The following is a 20,606-nucleotide window of genomic DNA, read 5'->3' on the forward strand; positions in this document are numbered from 1 at the left end:
TCAGGCAGCCAAAAGCCAGCTGTTAACCAAGTAAAAACCTACTGTATGACACCTACAGGTTGCAAGGTGCATTATGTGGAAGCTGCTGAGGGGTAATGGTTCCCAGGGTAGTGCTAGATTTTTTACCCTTCTGATCCTATGTATTCTGATGACTTGCAGGTCACAGGACAACTGGCAAATTAAAGTGAAGAGTGTTTGACATAAACGGTGAATGGCCCCTGTTTCACCAAGTTCTGTTTCTTAAAATTTACATAGATCCAAATGGGAGAGAACCACATTATCTCTCTCATGTTTCTGATTGCTACATTATATAGGGTCAGTTGAAGCACTGAAAATGTTCTCCATGCATTCATATTCTGACCATTCCCAGGGATACATTCTTCCATCATTTGGACTATCTGTGGATATAGCTGCAGCTTCCTGGAAGTGATTCCCACAACAGTGTGCTGCTACACCAATCACCACTGGAAATCTGTGGCTTTTTCCATGGACGTCCTATGACTCCTCATGGATGAGGTTGTTTGTGAGACACCCCCATGATAATAGAGAAGTATTGTTATCGCTAGGACATATTGACACAATATACACAAGTGAGTGGCTGGTTTTGAGGAGTGCATGGTGTTGAGTAGCCTTTTGCCTTTTCTTTTTTAATGCTATATCTTTTAGAGTAGATTTTTCTGGCTTGGTGCTGTGATAACCCAGCCTGAGACTTCATAATAAGACACAACTCTAAATAAACAATTGTTCAAGATTCTACAAAAGAATTCTGGCAGAAGAGGGTTCCAACCCCAAATCTCCCATTTCTTGGCAACCATATTAGCTTCTTATTAAATGCTGAAGTCTGAATGGAGACGGTCCTGTTTTAATTAACGCAAGGCACTTCTTGCACATGATGTACAGCAAAAGCAACTGACTGCATTCAAGCAGGCTTGGGCCAATAACTTCTCTGCTTCTGCATTTTACCCGTTTCTTTTTTCTTTCCTGTGGCTTTTCAAGTCAACTTTGATATGAAATATCTTGGAGCTTTCTGCACTTAAAAGATGTTACATGTCATTCTGGAAGCCACTGTTAATCTGCAAAAATCAATGCGTTGACAGAGCTCAGGAGGATTTTAAGCACATTAAAGTGTTTTCAGATTTCATGCAGGAAATCTCCCATCCCCCAGCAAAGGATGGAAATATTTTACTAAAGTCAATAACTGCCTGAAGCACAGCTTGCCCGGCAGTGACAGCAGCAACAGCTGTTGGTGCAGGAAAGTTATGAAATAAACTTTTGTGCACTCATCTCCTTCCATAAGGATTTGGGGGAGGGGACGACGACGACTGGAAAACAACAAAACTTTAATGAGGAATCTAAATGCCTTCAAAAAGAAAGCCATAAAAAAGGAATTTGAAGTTGATTTAATCCTTTGAAAATGCTGGGTGGAATATCTATTTTTACCAACTTTGATACACAACCACAGTCTGTAGTCATAAACGTCCTGCTCTAGAGCTGAAGGTTGATTTTGGTGCCATGTCAAGATGAAAAATGATAGCTTGGCATTGCCTAGGCCAGAGGTGCCTATTTAAAGCCAGACTAAACGGATTCACATTTTTGCAAGTAGGCTTTTCAGGCAAGTAGTTTGTTTAACATGATCTACTCTTTCACCCCACTGAGGAGGCAACTGAAGACTCTGGCCACAGTCCAGCACAGAGGTAGGCACCCTTAAACCCTTTGAAATCAAGGCCTAAGCATATCTAACTCGATGTTGGACTGAGGCCTCTGAGTGATAGAGACCAAGAGAATGCATGTGGGGACTGTGCTATACAATGGTTCAGAGGGGGAGAAAATTCTGTTGCAGTTCTCCAAGCATTTATCTGAGTGAGGAAATGCTATCCTATCATAGGGCTGTTGTGCTTCAGCTTTCATTATTCCATCATATTTTCTAAACCAAGGAATGACCTATCGCTCGCCAACAAGCCATTGGTGGCATCTTGCAATACCATCTGAAGAAAACTCTGACTCTTGAGAACGTGTTATGCTGAACCTGTTCATTCTCAATCAGTCAATCATTTATTTATTTATTACGGTCAAAGACCAGCACTATAAAATTTTAAAACAATAAAACATATTGTTCATTCTGGTCTGTCAATTTTCTTGCACCTGCTCTGAGTCTCAAGCAATGAGTTCTGTAAACCAAGCACTGATTCCCTACACACCCAAGATTTCTGGGATCTGTTTTTCCTTTTTTTACTAGAACCCCGAGATCCACTAGCCTTAGCTAGGTGCAAAATTGTTGCTCAGAGGGCAGAGCCAGAAGCAAAATAAGGTGTGGCTCCACTATTGCACTCCACAAGCCATACACTGGAATAATCTCTATATGCACGAATAAATCTACATCTGAGTTACTACAGATGAGGGATTCCAACATCTGTTTTTGTTGCTACTGTTAAATCAACTGCTTGTCAGTCTACTGCAAATCATGCTGCGATCTACCAGTAGATCCTGATGTACTTTTTACCCACTCTGGCAAGAGCCGGTGATCAGAGCAGGGAAATGAAGGGAGTTTGATGTGGGATATCAGCAACATAGCCCAGAACTGTCCTGCTTTTGGGAATCAAGTGATCCCAGAGAGCCACATGCCACTGCCTGCTGTCCTCCCTCAGTCTGGTCAACTCATCACTTAGGGAGGTCACCAGAATTCCTCTTTAGCCCCAGACTGTCTGCTCCTGGTAGACCTGATCATCTTACACTACCCAGGAGCATCTTTCACGGTTCTACAGGACATGTTCCTTTTCCTTGACTGTGGGTAGGTGCCACCCAGCAGGGTTCATCTGTACTTTTCTCCGTCCCCTTCCTGTATTCATCCTTACTCAGCCATCTGCACATCATTCTAAATCAGTGAATGGAGATGGAAACCACAGCTTCCTGTGTCAGTAATGCAGGTGCATCTAAAGTGCCCAATATTTCCTGCCAAGTAGCCATTTCAGTTTGCAACTTCCTACATTTTCTCATAGGCTAAAAACAAGAGTCGCATTTCCACAGAAACATTTTAAGGCTGCTCATCTCCCATTTAGGTTTCAAAATAAGGAGTGAGTTTTCAAGAGTGCCACTATCATCCAGCAAGGCTATTGTATGTCAGTTGTGGTCACATTTTAAGGATTGATGACATAGCCACTTTGCCCTGGCATAAATGACTGTAGTTAGTGCAGGCAACAGAGAATTGGGAGTGTGGAGTATAAATAGCAACACTGTTGGATGTCTTTATTGCAGCAAACAGGAAGGAGGGGCAGGGGATGTATGTGTGTATTGTTCCTTCTCTGAATACCCCAGGGGCATAATCATTTGTCCAGGTGTTTTCCACTTTCTATCATACGCTAGATGATAGTCCCATTCAAAAGAGGAAGACAGATTTCAGACACAAGGTTTGTGACTTCTGGCTATAAATAACACTTTGCACATTTTGCTTTATGACAAAAATATGCACCCTCAACATTCCGTACATGTGAGACCCTGGAAGTATGTTTTCTGTTTTATTCAAAAGCAAGTTTCAAATAAAACTGAGTTTATAGAGGGATTTCAAACTCTTCTGAAATATTCTTTCAGATATTACAAAGTCAGTCCTAGCTAGCTAATGTTAGAACAGCTGTAGGAAGACCATGAGATGTCTGAAATCACGTTTTTCCTGTAAAGATGAAGCAGCTACATAGTTGGCCATTTAATGGTCACTCTCATCTTTTTTTCCCCAGAGTGACTGCCCTGAACCAATTGAATAAAATGTCCATGTTTATGAAGGAGCAGGTGCTTCAAGTCTTTACAGAGCTGCCCATGTTTAATAATTGGGTAGATTATTTGGATTGATTTTGTGCCATCTGAAAGTAGTGACAAACCTTCATGCCAAACAAGCCTTGGAAAATCTCACCTCTTCCTTGGAAGTGAGATTCGATTACACATAAGGGAGGGATGGCTCTCCCATGCATTGTAGCAATTACTCCCCTCTATCTTGGAATGTCCCTTCCCATCCCTACAATATTTTGTTGTTGTTATGTGCCTCCAAGTCGACTACGACTTATGGCAACCCTATGAATCAGTGGCCTCCAAGAGCATCTGTCATGAACCACCCTGTTCAGATCTTGTAAGTTCAGGTCTGTGGCTTCCTTTATGGAATCAATCCATCTCTTGTTTGGCCTTCCTCTTTTTCTACTCCGTTCTGTTTTCCCCAGCATTCTTATCTTTTGTAGTGAATCATGTCTTCTCATTATGTGTCCAAAGTATGATAACCTCAGTTTCATCATTTTAGCTTCTAGTAACAGTTCTGGTTTAATTTGTTCTGTTGTTGCTATGTGCCTCCAAGTCAACTACGACTTATGGCGACCATATGAATCAGTGACCTCCAGGAGCATCTGTCATGAACCACCCTGTTCAGATCTTGTAACTTCAGGTCTGTGGCTTCCTTTATGGAATCAATCCATCTCTTGTTTGGCCTTCCTCTTTTTCTACTCACTTCTGTTTTTCCCAGCATTATTATTTTTTCTAATGAATCATGTATATACACTTTATTTATTTTATTTGATTGATTGATTGATATCCTGCCCTTCCTCCCAGCAGAACATGTGGGGAGAGCCTCATAGTCAATCAAAATTATGTTCATGCAGCACATAAACTATGGAATTCACTCCCACAGGAGGCAGTGATGTACACCAACTTGGATGGCTTTAAAAGAGGTTAGAGAAATACATGGAGGATAAACATATCAACGGCTACAAGCTGTGATGGCTATAATCTGCCTCCACAGCTTCTGAATACCAGTTGCTGGAAACCGGAGGAGGGGAGAGTGCTATTGTGCTCAGGTCCTGTTTGCGGGCTTCCCATAGGCATCTGGCTGGCCTCTGTCAGAACAGGATGCTGGACTAGATGGGCCATTGGCCTGATCCAGCAGGGCTCTTCTTATGTTCTTGTTGAGGTGGCAGGTGGAGAGGAAGGTAAGAGTAGATGACTTAAGGAACCTCTTCATGAACAGAAGAATGACATTTTTGCCAGTTACGCTAGACCCTTCCATTACAACATTTGGAATCTCAGACCTTAGTAGTTTCTCTTCCTCTTACCATTTTGTTTTACTTTGCTCAGATAAGCAACACAGATGACCTAATACTTGCTCAAATAAAAACGGCACCCTCTTTAAGGTCTCTTTATAATGGCATAGCGTAAATGCCTCTTTCAAAGAGGAAAGGGTTTTAGCCAGCAAGGAGACAAATGCCCTGTGGTCTGTTGTGCTAATGTTGTCATTCTTGACAGTGATTTACACTGGAAATTCCTAGAGGGGAAAAGAGCCATACCAAGGCCTGGAAGCCACAAACGGAGGCAACAGCATGTTATGACACATTTAGGAAATAATTCCACTGCATGCCATATGCAAATAATCTTCTTTAGTTAGCAAATGTTTAGATGGTGAGCAGAAAAGGTTTTTTTTCTGGAAGGGAAAGACGGAAACAAGATAATTTCTCCACCTGTTCCTCCTCCACTCCCAGCAATGAAGCAGCTGGTTTCTGAAGGGTAAGATTTTTTGCCTTTCTTTTCATCTTTCAGCTGGGGTATCATAAACCAACATCCTACTTCCTAGGTGCCTCTAGAGGTGCATGTGCCAGACTGAAAATTAGATTGTGGGATGTTTTTCTGGTGTTCATGAATGACAAAGCTATGCGTTAGGAAAGCAATGAAAATTTATTTAAAGCATGTACCCCAGCAAGTAAAATAATTATGAAATGAAAGCTATATTGAAACCAGTTGGATTCAAGAAGTAAGAGTGCTCCCAATGCTGTCCCTGAATGCAAATGAAGAGGTTATGGTTTTGTTGGATTTCTGATCCAAAGGTCTTCTGGTCACAATCTTCGTATCGTCCACATTGAAAGTCTGTTTGATTCTGTGTATGAATTTATTTGCTCTCCATCAGCCTTGTTTCTCTGACCTGGCAAAATTTAGGCACGGGGGTCTTGCACCAGGGACTTTGGAAAGTCAGGCCCCCAAGGCCTTCCTCTGTGCCCCAATGTGGTAGCTTTCCAAAGGGGGAAACTAATGACCAGGCTATGGTCTGAAGGCACATGTGGCGAGCTCCCTGCCAAAGCTAAGCAGGGTCAGGTCTGGTCAGTGCCTGGATGGGAGACCGCCTGGGAATGATATATAAGCCGCCTTGGGTTTCTATCATGAAAAGAAAGGCGGGGTATAAATGTAATAAATAAATAAATAATAAATTGTCATTCAGCATTATCACTTTGAAAACCCAGAGGATGGTATTGTAGCTACCATGTGGCAAATACACCCACTTGTGCACCCATTTTGGCTGTTTCCAGAAACATTAGACCAGGCCCCATCGCTGATTCTTTTATTCATGATTTTCCTTACCCCAGTGCAGTTCAATTAAAATAATTATACTGGGAATAGAAGGCATTGTTCTATTTTTGTGATGTCCTTCAGAGACAGACCAGTTTTGCAGACTAATAGATCACAACTCCCAATTCCTTGACTTGAACCACTACACCTGTGTCTCCTAGTATAAAAAGAAATCCTCGAATTGGCCAGACTCCTTTGACAGCATTTATAGATTACAAGTTGTGTTCACAGCAAATGCTGTTTTTAATATTGATACATTTACTATGCCTGGATGTGAACCTGGCACATTCTCATATAATTCTAATCTAGGTTTTGATGATGATGATTTTAGTTGCTTTTTTCAAATTGAAAACTCAAAGTTACATTACATTAAAATCAAACTTACATTAAAAACAAGAATAGAAACATCCTAAAATACTTAAACTGCATAAAAACAAAATCCAACTTCTCTCCACCTGACTACAAACAAACAAAAAAATAAACTCCAAAAAAACTGGGTGAATAAAAATGTTTTTACCTGGTGCCTGAAGACAGGCAGCGATGGCACCAGTGTGGGAAGCCACCTCTGAGAAGGCCCATTCTTGTGTTGCCACACCGTGCATCCCTTAGAGAGGGCACATGGAGAAGGCCCTCATGATGAATGCAGGGTCTGGATTGGTTTATGTGAGAGGCGGTCCTTGAGATATTGGGGTCATGAGCTGCATAAGGCTTTAGATCAAAACCAGTGCTTTGAATTTGGCCCAGAAACTAATTGGTAGCGAGTGCAGCCATGCCAGAATTGGTGTTTTCTGACTGTCTTGCTCTGGTCAGCAGTCTGACTGCTGAATTCTGCACCAAGTGCAGTTTCTGTACCATCTTCAAAGGGAGCCCCACATATAATACATTGCAGTAATCTAACATAGAGGTTACCAGAGCATAGACAGCAGAAGTTAGGCTATCCTTGTCCAGATAGAGACTTAGCTGAGCCACCAGCGAAAGCTGATGGAAGGCACTTTGCACCACCGAAGTCACCTGGACCTCAAATAGTAGATCCAGAAGTATCTCCAAACTACACACATTTTCCTTCAGAGAGAGTGTAACGCCTTCCAGAACAGGCCATGCCCCACACATCCAGTCTGGGGAGTCACCCACTAACAGTGTCTCAGTCTTACTTGGATTAAGTTTCAGTTTGTTGGCTCTCATCCACTTCATCTAGCACATCCACTGCCACACCTGCAGATGTGAAGGAGAAATAGAGCTGCTTATTATCAGTATATTGCTGGCAATGCACTCCAAACCTTCGGAGGATCCAACTCAGCAGTTTCATGTAAATGTTAAACAGCATAGGAAATAGAACTGAACCCTGTGGGACCCCACACTGAAGGCTCTGTGGGCCCGAGTAACAGGCCCCAAGCACCACTCTCTGAAAAGAACCATCTAAGTAGAACTGGAACCACTGCAGGGCAGTGCTACCCACCCCCAACTCAAGACACTTGCTCCAGAAGAATAGCATGGTCAATGGTGTCAAAAGCTGCTGATAGGTCAAGGAGGATTACACACTCCTCTCTCAAAGCATCATATAGTGTGACCAAGACAGTTTCTGTGCCAAAACCTGGCCTAAACATTGATTGAAATGAATCTAGAAAATCAGTTTCATCCAAGAGAGCCTGGATCTGGCCCCACAACCACACACTCAAAAACCTTGCCCAAGAAGGGAGTATTAGCGACCAGCCAATAATTACTTAGATTTCCTGAAACCGGGGAGGGTTCTTGTCTTACCACCACCTCCTTTAGGCAGGCGGGGACCACCCCCTCTTACAAGGGAGCATTAATCACCTGCCTGGCCCAGCTGACCATCTCTTCCTTGTTAGTTTTTATTAGCCATAAGAGGCAAGAGCGCAAGTGGTTGCTCGAACTAAACCAAGCACCTTGTCCACATCCAACATAACAGGGCTAGACAGTGCTCTGGACACCTCTTGAGCTTCATCCACTCTAACAGTGGAGTTGAATTCCCAGTGGATGCAAACGATTTTATCTTGAAATTGTTTTGCAAAAAAGTCACAGTGAACCACCATTGGTTCTACCAACTCCTTAGGGCCAGATTGTAAAAGGCACTGCACTGCCTGGAAATGCTCTGCTGGACAACACAATGAGCATGCAATGGAAGCAGCAAAATATGTCTTCTTAGTCGCCTTCACTTCCATTGAGTAGGTTCAATAATGGGCATTCACCAGTGTTTGATTGCATTTGTCTGGAGTTTTCCTCCACTTGTGTTCAAGCTGTCTCCCAACTTGTTTCATTGCCCTCAGCACTGGTGTATACCAAGCAGCCGACTGAGCTATATCAAGTGGGAGAGGGCGCTCAGGGACGATCATGTCCATAGCCCAGGCCATCTGGGTACTCCACAGATCAGCCAGGGCTTCAACAGGAGCACCAGTCATACCAACTGGAAAATCCCCCAGAACCATCTGGAAACCAATTGGATCCATCAGCCTTCGAGGGCGGGCCATCCTAATAGGTCCCTTGCCTCTGCAGAGGGGAAAAGGAGCTGAGAGTCTAAATCTCAACATGATGTGATGTGACCATGACAAGAGACTGTTAATATCCCCCACTCTCAGATCACCCTCTTTCTGCCCGATCGAGAAAACTAGATCCACTGTGTGGCCTACCACATGTACAAATAGCAGTAGTAATAAAATAGCAATTGTTTGTGTTTGATGTAGTTCTGTTAGATGTGGCTACAGTTCTTTTGTTTTGATGCTAGTAGATGATGTTCAATAAAAATTGTTGCAAAAGTTGCAGTGTATGTTACCTTGGCATAGGATTTATCAAAATCTTTCATGTAATAGGACATTTTGTGGAATGTAGTCTTGTTTTTCTGAAAATTGGGAAAGTTAGCAATAAATTTAGGGATGCATCATAAATGTATCTTCTTCAAAGGAAAGTTTTAGTATAACTATCCCATCCTTTGAGTACTTATCTCTTCTTGAGGGGCACCTATCTCCTTTGCCTGCATCCTAAACAGCCTTGCTGATTCAGGTAATTATGATTTAATAGGGTTTCTCAGCTCTGCATCAGTATTTTAGAATTGCAATGATAGCAGTTGTATTTTATAATGCTTCTGTGTTATTGACTAACTTCATTTATTTTATATTATGTAATGTGTGATTAAGTTCTGTTAAGTAAATGAAATGTATTTACCAAACTTACATGTCTAAGACTCCTCCCTGAACTTTAAGTTTCTGTGTGTTAAAACAGAGGGTGACTAACTCTCCCCCTTAACATGGCATCTGTTGCAGAGGGAGCTAAGGTGACCCTTAACTGCCAGACTCAGTGTCTGTTACATAGAAACCGTGCTTAGACTTTTACTCTGAACAAAACAAATTTGCCATACCAGCTCTCCAGAGATCAAGTGATGGAAACCGCCAATACAGTTCCACCTGAGACGGTAAAGCTTCTGATTCTGGCCTGGTTCCTCACTCCGTGCAACTCTTTCAGGTATAAACAGAGCTATTCCTGTTCCTTCTTACTTGCAAGCTGTATGGCTAGTGCCCACTTTTCTCCAGACTGCCAGCCCTTGCAGTTATTTTGTTCACCCTAGGCAATCACTTCTCATTCATCCTTCTCTGTCAAAGGTGTGCTATTTTAGTCAAGGGAAGTGCATTTTGTAGAAACCCATTGGCTACAATAATGTGAATCAGTAGCTCCCTTCTGTAGTTTATCTCCAAATCACTTGGGGAGTGGAGGAGAGAGTGAGGGTGGGGCCACACCAGCTAGCCTCAACCCCACAATCATATCTTCTGTTAATCCCAATTTCCACCATCCACACATTGAGGCTTAAGATCCTCATGTGATTGATTGATTGATTGATTGAACATGCAGGGTTCTAAGTCATGCAGGAAACCTACACTTGTAGAACAGGCTGTCTGTTGCAGATCTTGACCCCAATGTGTGGTGGGGGTAGGGGCAATAAGTACAGCTCCACTTTCCCCTTCATGTAATACGATGGGAGAACAACTGAAGGGGGCTTAGTGACTCACTTAAATGAAAGGATGGAGGCCTTAGTGCAGCGGTGGAACACCTACCTTACAAATATAGAAGTCCCAGTCTCGATCCTGGGCATCTCCAGTTAAAAAAGGCTCAGTGGGAAGGCAGGGAAAGACCTCTGCCTAACACTCTGGACAACTAGTTGGACCCATGGATCTGTGTTCTTGCTCTGTATAAAGCAGGTTCATATGAAGATGGGTGAGAAATATTCAGTTAGAAACATGTTTCTGTTGAACAGAGATTGGAACAGTTTTTGATAATAGTTGTATTTCCGTTTTTGTAGTAATATATCGAAAATGCTTTTCAACACTGCTGCAACTTTTTGGCAGTGCTTTTTCTGTGTATAATTCGGTGTAATATGAACCTGTTTGTAAGTACATTCTGGGTCACTGAGCAACTATGCCTGATGAATGTTTACAACATCATCAAGGTCTGGTGTGTTAATACTTCCTAAACAGGGATGCTTGATGAGAACTTTCAGAGTGTGACAGAACTTAAATCAGTATCTTCTCTTATTCTTGGATTTCACATTAGCACATGGTGAGCTGGTTCAAGTGTCATGATGAACCAGGGGTTTTTGTGACAGGAACAAGCTGCAGTGAAGCTTGAACTTGTACACTCTCCCTCCTCTCTCCCCAGGCACAGCTGCAAAGAGCAGATTAGAAGGTTTTGCTTCTGTTTTTTAACTGCGGCTTCCAACAAACAGTGGTTTGTCTTAACTATTGTTTGTTTGAAACAGGCCAACTTCAAACCATTGAGTTCAGTGGCACTTATTTCCAGGTAAATATGTTTAGGATTGCAGCGTTACATGCATTGGCCTCTGGTGTAGCCTCCCATTCCTACCCCGTAGCATGTTAGTTTGAATTATTTGCCGTCATTCCCCTTCTGTATAGAGTTCTACAAACTGCACCATATTTTTTAATGGTAATTCTAATTTCTTGCCAAATTCATCCCTCTGAGTAGGTAAGATTTGGTAGATTTCTGTTCAGCTGTACAGGGTTTTAAGCACATAGCAAATGTATGAGTGTGCACACACACGCCAAATACAGTTCATATTGACCTTTAATACGTGATTGCATATGAATACATATTTGTTTGCTTTATTGAAATACTTCTGGAAACATTATGTTGCTTAGATAATTAATCCCAGTCCTTTTAATGTTAATAACTCTGCTCTAGTTCAGGCCTACACAACTTATGCAAACAGAGCCTGCCAGCCATATATGTCAGCCCATCAGGGTTTCAGTAAAAGGACAAGCAGGCAACTGCGAACAATAGGGGAGGGGGCTGACAGATCACAATACATGGCTAGTGGGTTATAAATTGTGCAGCCTGCTCTAGCTTTGGCTGAACAGTAGTGCTCCTTCCCCTTGCCACTCCTTTTCTCTCTAGAAGGCATTCATTTAGACAGTTTTGTAATTGTTTCATTTAATTGAAATGTGTCTGTGTTCAGACATTTGCTGTCTATGGTTTGTTGTCAGAAGAGAGAACTGTCTTGTGAAAGGGTTGTTCAATTCTGTCCTCTCACATTCTTTTTAGACCCAGCTTAGCATGGATCAGTTCATTTTGGGATTGATGCCACCATTTAGATTATGATGTGTGCAGAAGAATTTGGAAATTGAGCTAGCCTGAATTATTTCAGCTGCTGTAAAATCAGTTCTCCATCACAGATGGATGTGGGTATATTGGGGGAAAGGAAAAGAAAGCACAAGAAAGTGAAAAGAGAACTTTAAACTTATTGTGTGTGGGGTGGGGGTGGGGAATTGTCTACATTTTTTGTTGTTGCTTTGCCTGCTTGAAGAACTGATTGGCTATGGAAGGAAGTCTGAGAGCACACAGTTCTTGAAAACCTTGAATTTACTCAGGGGTAAATCATAGGAAGTCGTGAGATCTTTTCTTCCTGGATGAACTCCAAAGCTACAGTAACTCCAGGCATATCGTGTAACATTGTCTCAAACAACTCCTCAACTCCTTTTCATGCATCGTGTTTATCTCCATTGTAAGTTCTTCGGAAGAGGGACCATTTAGAAGAAGGTTAATTGTGAAGCCATATGACTTGTGTTGTGGTGTTACATACCTCACTCTGTTTTCAACAATTTATTTACATAAACACGGTCTCAGTCTCAGGCTGACAAATGAGTATGCAATTCCCTCTATTACCAAATCCCCACCACGCAGAGGAGCATTTCATTCCAACCCTATCTTTGAAGAATATTTATTAACAGCTGGTGTATCTAGCAGCAAGTATACAACTGATTCTACAAATTTAGTATCAGTGAACATTGCTGATTTTTACAATGCGGCAAATTTTCCTTTTGCCATACAATCCCTTCACCCCTCCTCCCAAATCTGTCCCTTTGTTTTTGTTGGAATGGAGCCAAACCTTTACTTGTTCTGTAGTGTCTTGATTTGATTTATATCCATAAACAATTCCATAAAATACTGAAAATGTTCCTCTTAATCTCTTGGGTTTTAATAATAGACTCCTGATTATCTCTGAGAGACATTGCTATAGGTCATGAGTGCTTGTATTCTCAAGGTCTCTGTTTTCGTCTACATGGCAGTTATCTTCTGGATGATAGATTGGAGTTTAGACTTAAATAATTCATTTGCTCAGCCTGTCAAATTTTGCTAGAAATATTAAAGTGAGAAAGGCATGAACATCAACACTCTGGACTTATCTAGTCGGCTGAGTATCAAGCTATTTTAATATAGTGATAACAGCTTGGGATCTATTTTAGAAATGTTGTCTACTGGGTGGCTGCTTAGTCTTCCTGTTTATTTATTTATTTTTAACCCGTTTAAAAACGCATCTTCAAACACCTCCCCCAGAACAGATTTTCGGTGGAATTTTCAGAACCGCATAGGAATGTGGCCAAGCTGTATGCTGCATGTATATTTGTTGTGAATGCACTATTAATTAATTATATTGTTTTTATATTGTTTTAAATTTTTTAATTGTTTTTTAAAAGATGTATTTTAAATTGCATTTGTTTTTAGTTACTGTAAACCGCCCAGAGAGCTTCAGCTATGGGGCAGTATACGAGTATAATTAATAAACAAACAAACAAACAAACAAATAAATAAATTTATATCCTTCCCAGAGAGGCAAACAAAAACACTAAAAACATTTTTAAAGCATCTTTGAAAATAAATCCTTTAAAACAATTCCAGCACAGACGCAGACTGGGATAAGATCTCTTCTTAAAAGATTTGTTGGAAGAGAAAGGATGAATAATGGGATTTTTAGTGTTGCTTTTGTGGATCAAAGGGGGTAAGGGCATAAGCTGCCACTTAGTTCAGTTGGACTAGATCGCAGTAAAGTCGGCTAGGCAGGTGATATGGTCTGCAGCCTTGAGAACCTTCTGTATTTCTGATTAAGAATATATGAAGTTGAAACATTTTAACAGGTCTTTGCATGAGTGATGAACTTGTTAGATATGTTGAGATTTCAGAAAACTGTTTCATGCAAAGGAGTTAAAACTGCCATATGCACATATGTCATTTGGCACAAATGATTTAAAATATGATAATACAGCTGTCACAAGAATAAATAATTCCCGTTGGGGTGCATGTGATAACAATGAAGACGTTCCTAGTCCAAGGTGAGTTTGTGGCAGGCTTACAGAAAGTAGCAGAACAGTTTAGGATTGAAGCCAGACAAAGAAAAAAAGAAATTCTCTTTTCTGACTCACTGTTGCAGGCTTTGTTCACTGTGGCTAGGACGGATTGTAAACAATCATGGTAGGGGTTTTAAATTTCATTCCTGTGATGAAGTGGATAAAGTGCTGGAACTGAATGTGAGAGATCCAGATTGAAATCCCTGCTGAGCCACAAAGCTCATTGGGTGGCGTTGAACCAAGTCAGTGTCTCTCAGCTTAGAATTCTTGGGCCATTAGCATAGTCCTGTGGATTCTTTTGACCTGCAGCGTCAGGGGAGAGAGAGACAGATAGGGCTCTTGGCACAATACTTTTCCAGTCACATCTCAAGAGCAGGTCTCTGGCTTCTGTGCTTCCTCTTCCTCCACCCACCCACCCGTTCATGTCACAGTGCATAGAAAGAAACAACCAAACTGGGAGATCCCATGTATGTTTGCTAATAACAATTATTGTGTGGCTTGGGAAAAATGGAGGAGAGGCAGACAGGGTGTGTGTGTGTGTGTGTGTGTGTGTGTGTGTGTGTGTGTGTGTGTGTGTGTGTGTGTGTGTGTGTGTGTGTGTGTGTGTGTGTGTGTGTGTGTGTGTGTGTGTGTGTGTGTGTGTGTGTGTGTGTGTGTGTGTGTGTGTGTGTGTGTGTGTGTGTGTGTGTGTGTGTGTGTGTGTGTGTGTGTGTGTGTGTGTGTGTGTGTGTGTGTGTGTGTGTGTGTGTGTGTGTGTGTGTGTGTGTGTGTGTGTGTGTGTGTGTGTGTGTGTGTGTGTGTGTGTGTGTGTGTGTGTGTTCAAGTCGATTATGACTTAAGGCAACCCTATGAATCAGCAACCTCCAGTAGCATCTGTTGTAAACCACCCCATTCAGATCTTGTAGGTCCCGGTTTGTGGCTTCCTTTATGGAATCAATCATCTCTTGTTTGTCTTCCTCTTTTTCTACTCCCTTCTGTTTTCCCCAGCGTTATTGTCTTTTCTAGTGAATCAGGTCTTCTCATTATGTGTCCAAAGTATGATAACCTCAGTTTCATCAGACCAGCTCCTAATCTCAATGGACATAGAGAGAAGTTCAGGATTATATATCGGTGAACTGTCTCAAACATACTACCAGCTGATAAATTATACTCTAGACAGTGCTAGATCTGGAAGTGTCTCAAATCAAAGCTATGTCTCTAGTAGTACACTTTAGATGCCAGCTCTCTCTGAAGCGCTCTTAAAAAAATGAGGGATAAGGTTGCTAACACATTGCTAATTTCAATTTAATGAGCTAGCTCCTATTTGAGAATTGGTGAGAGTGGTGCCAAAAGCTTTGAAAGGGAGAAGGATGGAGCAATACATTATCTGGAGCCAAATTACTAACACAAAAGCATCTGGAATTATTTATCTAATTATGAAACCTGCATAATATTAACAGAATTCTTTCAGCAATGAAACGGACAAATTTTCATTTGCATCCTTTGGTTAAAAAGGCAGTGTGGAAAGCATTGCTCTCCCCCACCAAACCGACAAACTATAATAATTCACTTTCTGATAACAAATATCAGAATGACGCTAAAGAATGGCAAGATGGCTGCCACAAGGGATCATAGTGCCCTTGATGTACGGGGCAGCTAGAGCCCATATGTAGTGCAATATAAACAGCCCAATGGCTGTTGATTCCCACTAAAAGGTTGGCTGGCCTCATGGGAAAACTTATTAAACTTTAAATCAGCATATGCTCCCTGCTGCCATACTTAGTTTTAAAATGTGTGAAATCAAAGTCACGATGACATGGCGCATGCAGTTCATGCACAGAGCTGGGTTCTGTGTGTGGACTGCCTTTTGCCTATCCTGCACAGAAGGGTTTTGAAGGCAGGGTGGGGGTGATGCAACCAGCAGCCAGGGAGTCTTATCGTGATCCACAGATGTTTGTTTCCAGACATTTCAAGCTCTCCGTTGACTTCAATGGGAATGTCTTAACTTATACCACTTCTTCTGCAGGTATAGCATTACACACTATTTGATTTGCTTTCATGGAATCATTTGTAGTTTGTCTACCAATGGGTATGATTTAAGAAAGCTCTTCACTCTTTCCTAGGATTTCATCCTTACCCATTCCATAATAATATCACTAGGCCTTTCTCATATCTCAGGATCTGTGGTGGCTTGTAAATAAAGCCTGTGAAATTTTATGTTCTTAAATTCATAAATTTGGCAAATGCTCTAAATAGCTTTACCAGATATCTTTAATAAACAGCTATCAGAAAATGAAAAACATCCCTTTTACAATACAAATATGCTTAATTTTTTTAAGCTGTGGTTTTTTGGTAAAATAATTCCTGAGTGAATGAAGGTGGCGGTAATAACAATGGGAGCATTTACTGAAGGCTGCTGGGAGAATTATCTTCCCTTTGACTTTAATAAGCTGATTTATTTATGGACATTGGCTGAGAAGACTTGGAATACAGGAAAAGAGAAGATGACTGTCTAAAGCCCTTGCCATAATAAAATTAAGGATTTGCATAAGGGTATTGCTATATGGGATGATATAGGAACAATTTGTATATCTTGTATACAGAACCCTCAGGAGTTTGCTCAAAAATTTCTTCCACCAAGCAAAAGCTTAATGATTCACTTTTTAGTTCTGCTGGCTCGTTTTTCTTCTAAGCACCTCTGGCAATTTCACACATTACTCAGAGGCAAGCCTGAATTGTTTTGTTACAGGGAATGCCAGTATTTCTGGCCAATAGCAGTTCTCTGACAAGTGTACTTGTACACATTTGCAAACATGCTTGCCATATTTATACTTTACATTGTTAAGTGCACACTTTTTACATTGTAAGTGTGCATTCAAAAACATAACCAGAAGTGGCCCTCCACTTACTAGGACTAATATTTTGCTATGCCTCTGGTGCTTTCCTAAGTGTGAGGGCTGGTTCATCCATTTGCAGATTTGCCCTGACTGGACCTGATGTCATGTGCGACAAGCGTTGTCCCCAGATGTAGCTGCAGCTAACCAGAAGTGATCACTGATTTGCAGCAACTGAAAATGTGTCCCAAATTTATAAATCACCACTAGGGCTCTGCATCTCTTTTTGTGGATATCCTGGCCCATATATTGCATTATCCACACAAATGTGTCCCCAAGGGTAGTTGTCTAGTGAAGATTTGAAATATCTGAAATGGCCCCTGGCTTCTAAGTTAGATGACACTTTATAGTGCATTGTGGTGCATTCTTTCATAGCTACAGTTAGGTAAGTGCTTAAAATCATTCAGTGTCCTCCCTTACAGTGTAAATACTTTTTTTAAAGAAGCAAACAACAAAGATATACATAAAGTAAGGATCCGTTCTGGTGTTTTGAAATGGCTGCAAGAGAAGAAAAGTTATAGGTGAAAATAAATTATACTTCCTTCCATAAAGGAAGCCACAGACCTGAACTTACAAGATCTGAGCAGAGTGGTTCATGACAGATGCTCTTGGAGGTTGCTGATTCATAGGGTCGCCATAAGTCGTAATCGACTTGAAGGCACATAACAGCAACAACAACAAGAGAGAAAACCTCTGGACATCCTGTTGAAGTAGATAGCCAGGCAAATGGTTTATCTATTTCATGGTCACATACTGTATCCCCTAGCAATTAGAAGCTATTTAAGGTCTCTTGGGTGAGAGTGGCTTACACAGGGAGTGGAGCCACAGCAATGTCCTTCCAGCAACAGAGTTGCTGGCACTTATCAGGAGGGGAGAGGAGATGGTAAAGTCAGAGCTGGGAACAACAGTGGGAGCATCTGATTGGCTCTTCTGGTGCATCTGCACAGCCTTGACCTCACTGCCTCCTCTCCTCTCTCCCTCCCAGTAAACAGTAGCATCTCCACTGTTGGAAGGCTATTGCTACAGCTCTGCCTCATTGAGCAAGCCATTCCTGCTCTTGGGATTAATTTTTAAAAGGAGTGTACCACATGTTTGGACATTGATCTCATATGCTGCCTTTTATGGAACCACTGTGTCACTTCCTGTGTTCCCAAACTACCAATCTCCACAAGTCTGTTAGAGGCCTCGGTGAAATGGAGCAGCTCCAAGGCCCAAAGTGTAGTCATGGTTGTTCAGCCAGGAACAACCTGGTAACGAGAGAGGAAGTTCTAGGCTTAATGGACAATATAAAAACTGACAAATCACCGGGCCCGGATGGCATCCACCCGAGAGTTCTCAAAGAACTCAAAGGTGAAATTGCTGATCTGCTAACTAAAATATGTAACTTGTCCCTTGGGTCCTCCTCCGTGCCTGAGGACTGGAAAGTGGCAAATGTAACGCCAATCTTCAAAAAGGGATCCAGAGGGGATCCCGGAAATTACAGGCTAGTTAGCTTAACTTCTGTCCCTGGAAAACTGGTAGAAAGTATTATTAAAGCTAGATTAACTAAGCACATAGAAGAACAAGCCTTGCTGAAGCAGAGCCAGCATGGCTTCTGCAAGGGAAAGTCCTGTCTCAGTAACCTATTAGAATTCTTTGAGAGTGTCAACAAGCATATAGATAGAGGTGATCCAGTGGACATAGTGTACTTAGACTTTCAAAAAGCGTTTGACAAGGTACCTCACCAAAGGCTTCTGAGGAAGCTTAGCAGTCATGGAATAAGAGGAGAGGTCCTCTTGTGGATAAGGAATTGGTTAAGAAGCAGAAAGCAGAGAGTAGGAATAAACGGACAGTTCTCCCAATGGAGGGCTGTAGAAAGTGGAGTCCCTCAAGGATCGGTATTGGGACCTGTACTTTTCAACTTGTTCATTAATGACCTAGAATTCGGAGTGAGCAGTGAAGTGGCCAAGTTTGCTGATGACACTAAATTGTTCAGGGTTGTTAAAACAAAAAGGGATTGCGAAGAGCTCCAAAAAGACCTCTCCAAACTGAGTGAATGGGCGGAAAAATGGCAAATGCAATTCAATATAAACAAGTGTAAAATTATGCATATTGGAGCAAAAAATCTGAATTTCACATATACGCTCATGGGGTCTGAACTGGCGGTGACCGACCAGGAGAGAGACCTCGGGGTTGTAGTGGACAGCACGATGAAAATGTCGACCCAGTGTGCGGCAGCTGTGAAAAAGGCAAATTCCATGCTAGCGATAATTAGGAAAGGTATTGAAAATAAAACAGCCAATATCATAATGCCGTTGTATAAATCTATGGTGCGGCCGCATGTGGAATACTGTGTACAGTTCTGGTCGCCTCATCTCAAAAAGGATATTATAGAGTTGGAAAAGGTTCAGAAGAGGGCAACCAGAATGATCAAGGGGATGGAGCGACTCCCTTACGAGGAAAGGTTGCAGCATTTGGGTCTTTTTAGTTTAGAGAAAAGGCGGGTCAGAGGAGACATGATAGAAGTGTATAAAAATTATGCATGGCATTGAGAAAGTGGATAGAGAAAAGTTCTTCTCCCTCTCTCATAATACTAGAACTCGTGGACATTCCAAGAAGCTGAATGTTGGAAGATTCAGGACAGACAAAAGGAAGTACTTCTTTACTCAGCGCATAGTTAAACTATGGAATTTGCTCCCACAAGATGCAGTAATGGCCACCAGCTTGGATGGCTTTAAAAGAAGATTAGACAAATTCATGGAGGACAGGGCTATCAATGGCTACTAGCTGTGATGGCTGTGCTCTGCCACCCTAGTCAGAGGCAGCATGCTTCTGAAAACCAGTTGCTGGAAGCCTCAGGAGGGGAGAGTGTTCTTGCACTCGGGTCCTGCTTGTGGGCTTCCCCCAGGCACCTGGTTGGCCACTGTGAGAACAGGATGCTGGACTAGATGGGCCACTGGCCTGATCCAGCAGGCTCTTCTTATGTTCTTAACTCTGTAGTTTGTATCTATTTTGTAATTATGAGGATAAACAGTCAATTTGGAGTTGAATCAAATTGATCTGTGTGACTTGGGGTACACCAACAATCAGATGTTTAGATGTACCTTTTTACCCTAGCCTTTTACACTTGTATAGTTTTAGGACCCACCCCAATTCATGTGATTGTAATTTGTTTTAAACTGTTTTTAGTGTTGTATTTTAAATTGTTGTCACCTGCACTGAGACCTTAGGTGAAGGGCGAATTATGGCAACTGCTGTTCACATTGACATTCCTCTTATTGCATAGCTCCCTAATTACCTTTTACCTTTGATGAGGGGAACAGGAAAGAGGTGGAGGAGGGAACACACAAGTCCAGAACCCACTTCTGATCTTGCCCTATATAGAATCCAGGGGTGAAGCAATAGCTGAACAGGGCCCAAATTACTTGTTAAGGGATGCTACTTTTAATCCTAGCAGGCCGAGTATTCACAACAAATGTTCAGAGTCTCAGATAAACTTGCTGTAACCTGTTTTGGGGGAGCAGTAATTATCTGAGAATCACTTTGCTGCTGGGTTCCCAAGTACACACTTCTATGCATGTTTAGTCAGAAGTAAGTCCCATTGAGTTCAGTTGGGCTTATTCCCAGGTAAATGTACATAAAACTGCATGTGGTGACTGAACTGGCAAGACACTCATTCATTTACCATTCTGCAGAGGCAACAGGCCTGTTTAGCAACACCCCTAAGCTTGATGTTAAAAGA

The 20,606-nt window shown here is 41.8% G+C and overlaps 1 protein-coding gene across 20 annotated transcripts in view; it reads left to right on the forward strand.

The window, feature by feature from the left end:
• JADE2 (jade family PHD finger 2) overlaps positions 1-20,606 on the forward strand; it is a 220,966-nt gene that overhangs the window by 65,111 nt on the left and 135,249 nt on the right. The window contains exon 2 of one of the 20 annotated variants that reach the window (XM_061617135.1): positions 9,743-9,843. The exons of the other annotated variants lie outside the window; for them this stretch is intronic. Coding sequence (XP_061473119.1) covers positions 9,761-9,843 — 83 coding nt within the window. The 5' untranslated portion in view covers positions 9,743-9,760. The remainder of the gene's footprint in view (positions 1-9,742; positions 9,844-20,606) is intronic. 20 annotated transcript variants of the gene reach the window in all.

Source organism: Rhineura floridana, chromosome 3 (genome assembly GCF_030035675.1).
Source record: "Rhineura floridana isolate rRhiFlo1 chromosome 3, rRhiFlo1.hap2, whole genome shotgun sequence".
Lineage (NCBI taxonomy): Eukaryota > Metazoa > Chordata > Lepidosauria > Squamata > Rhineuridae > Rhineura > Rhineura floridana.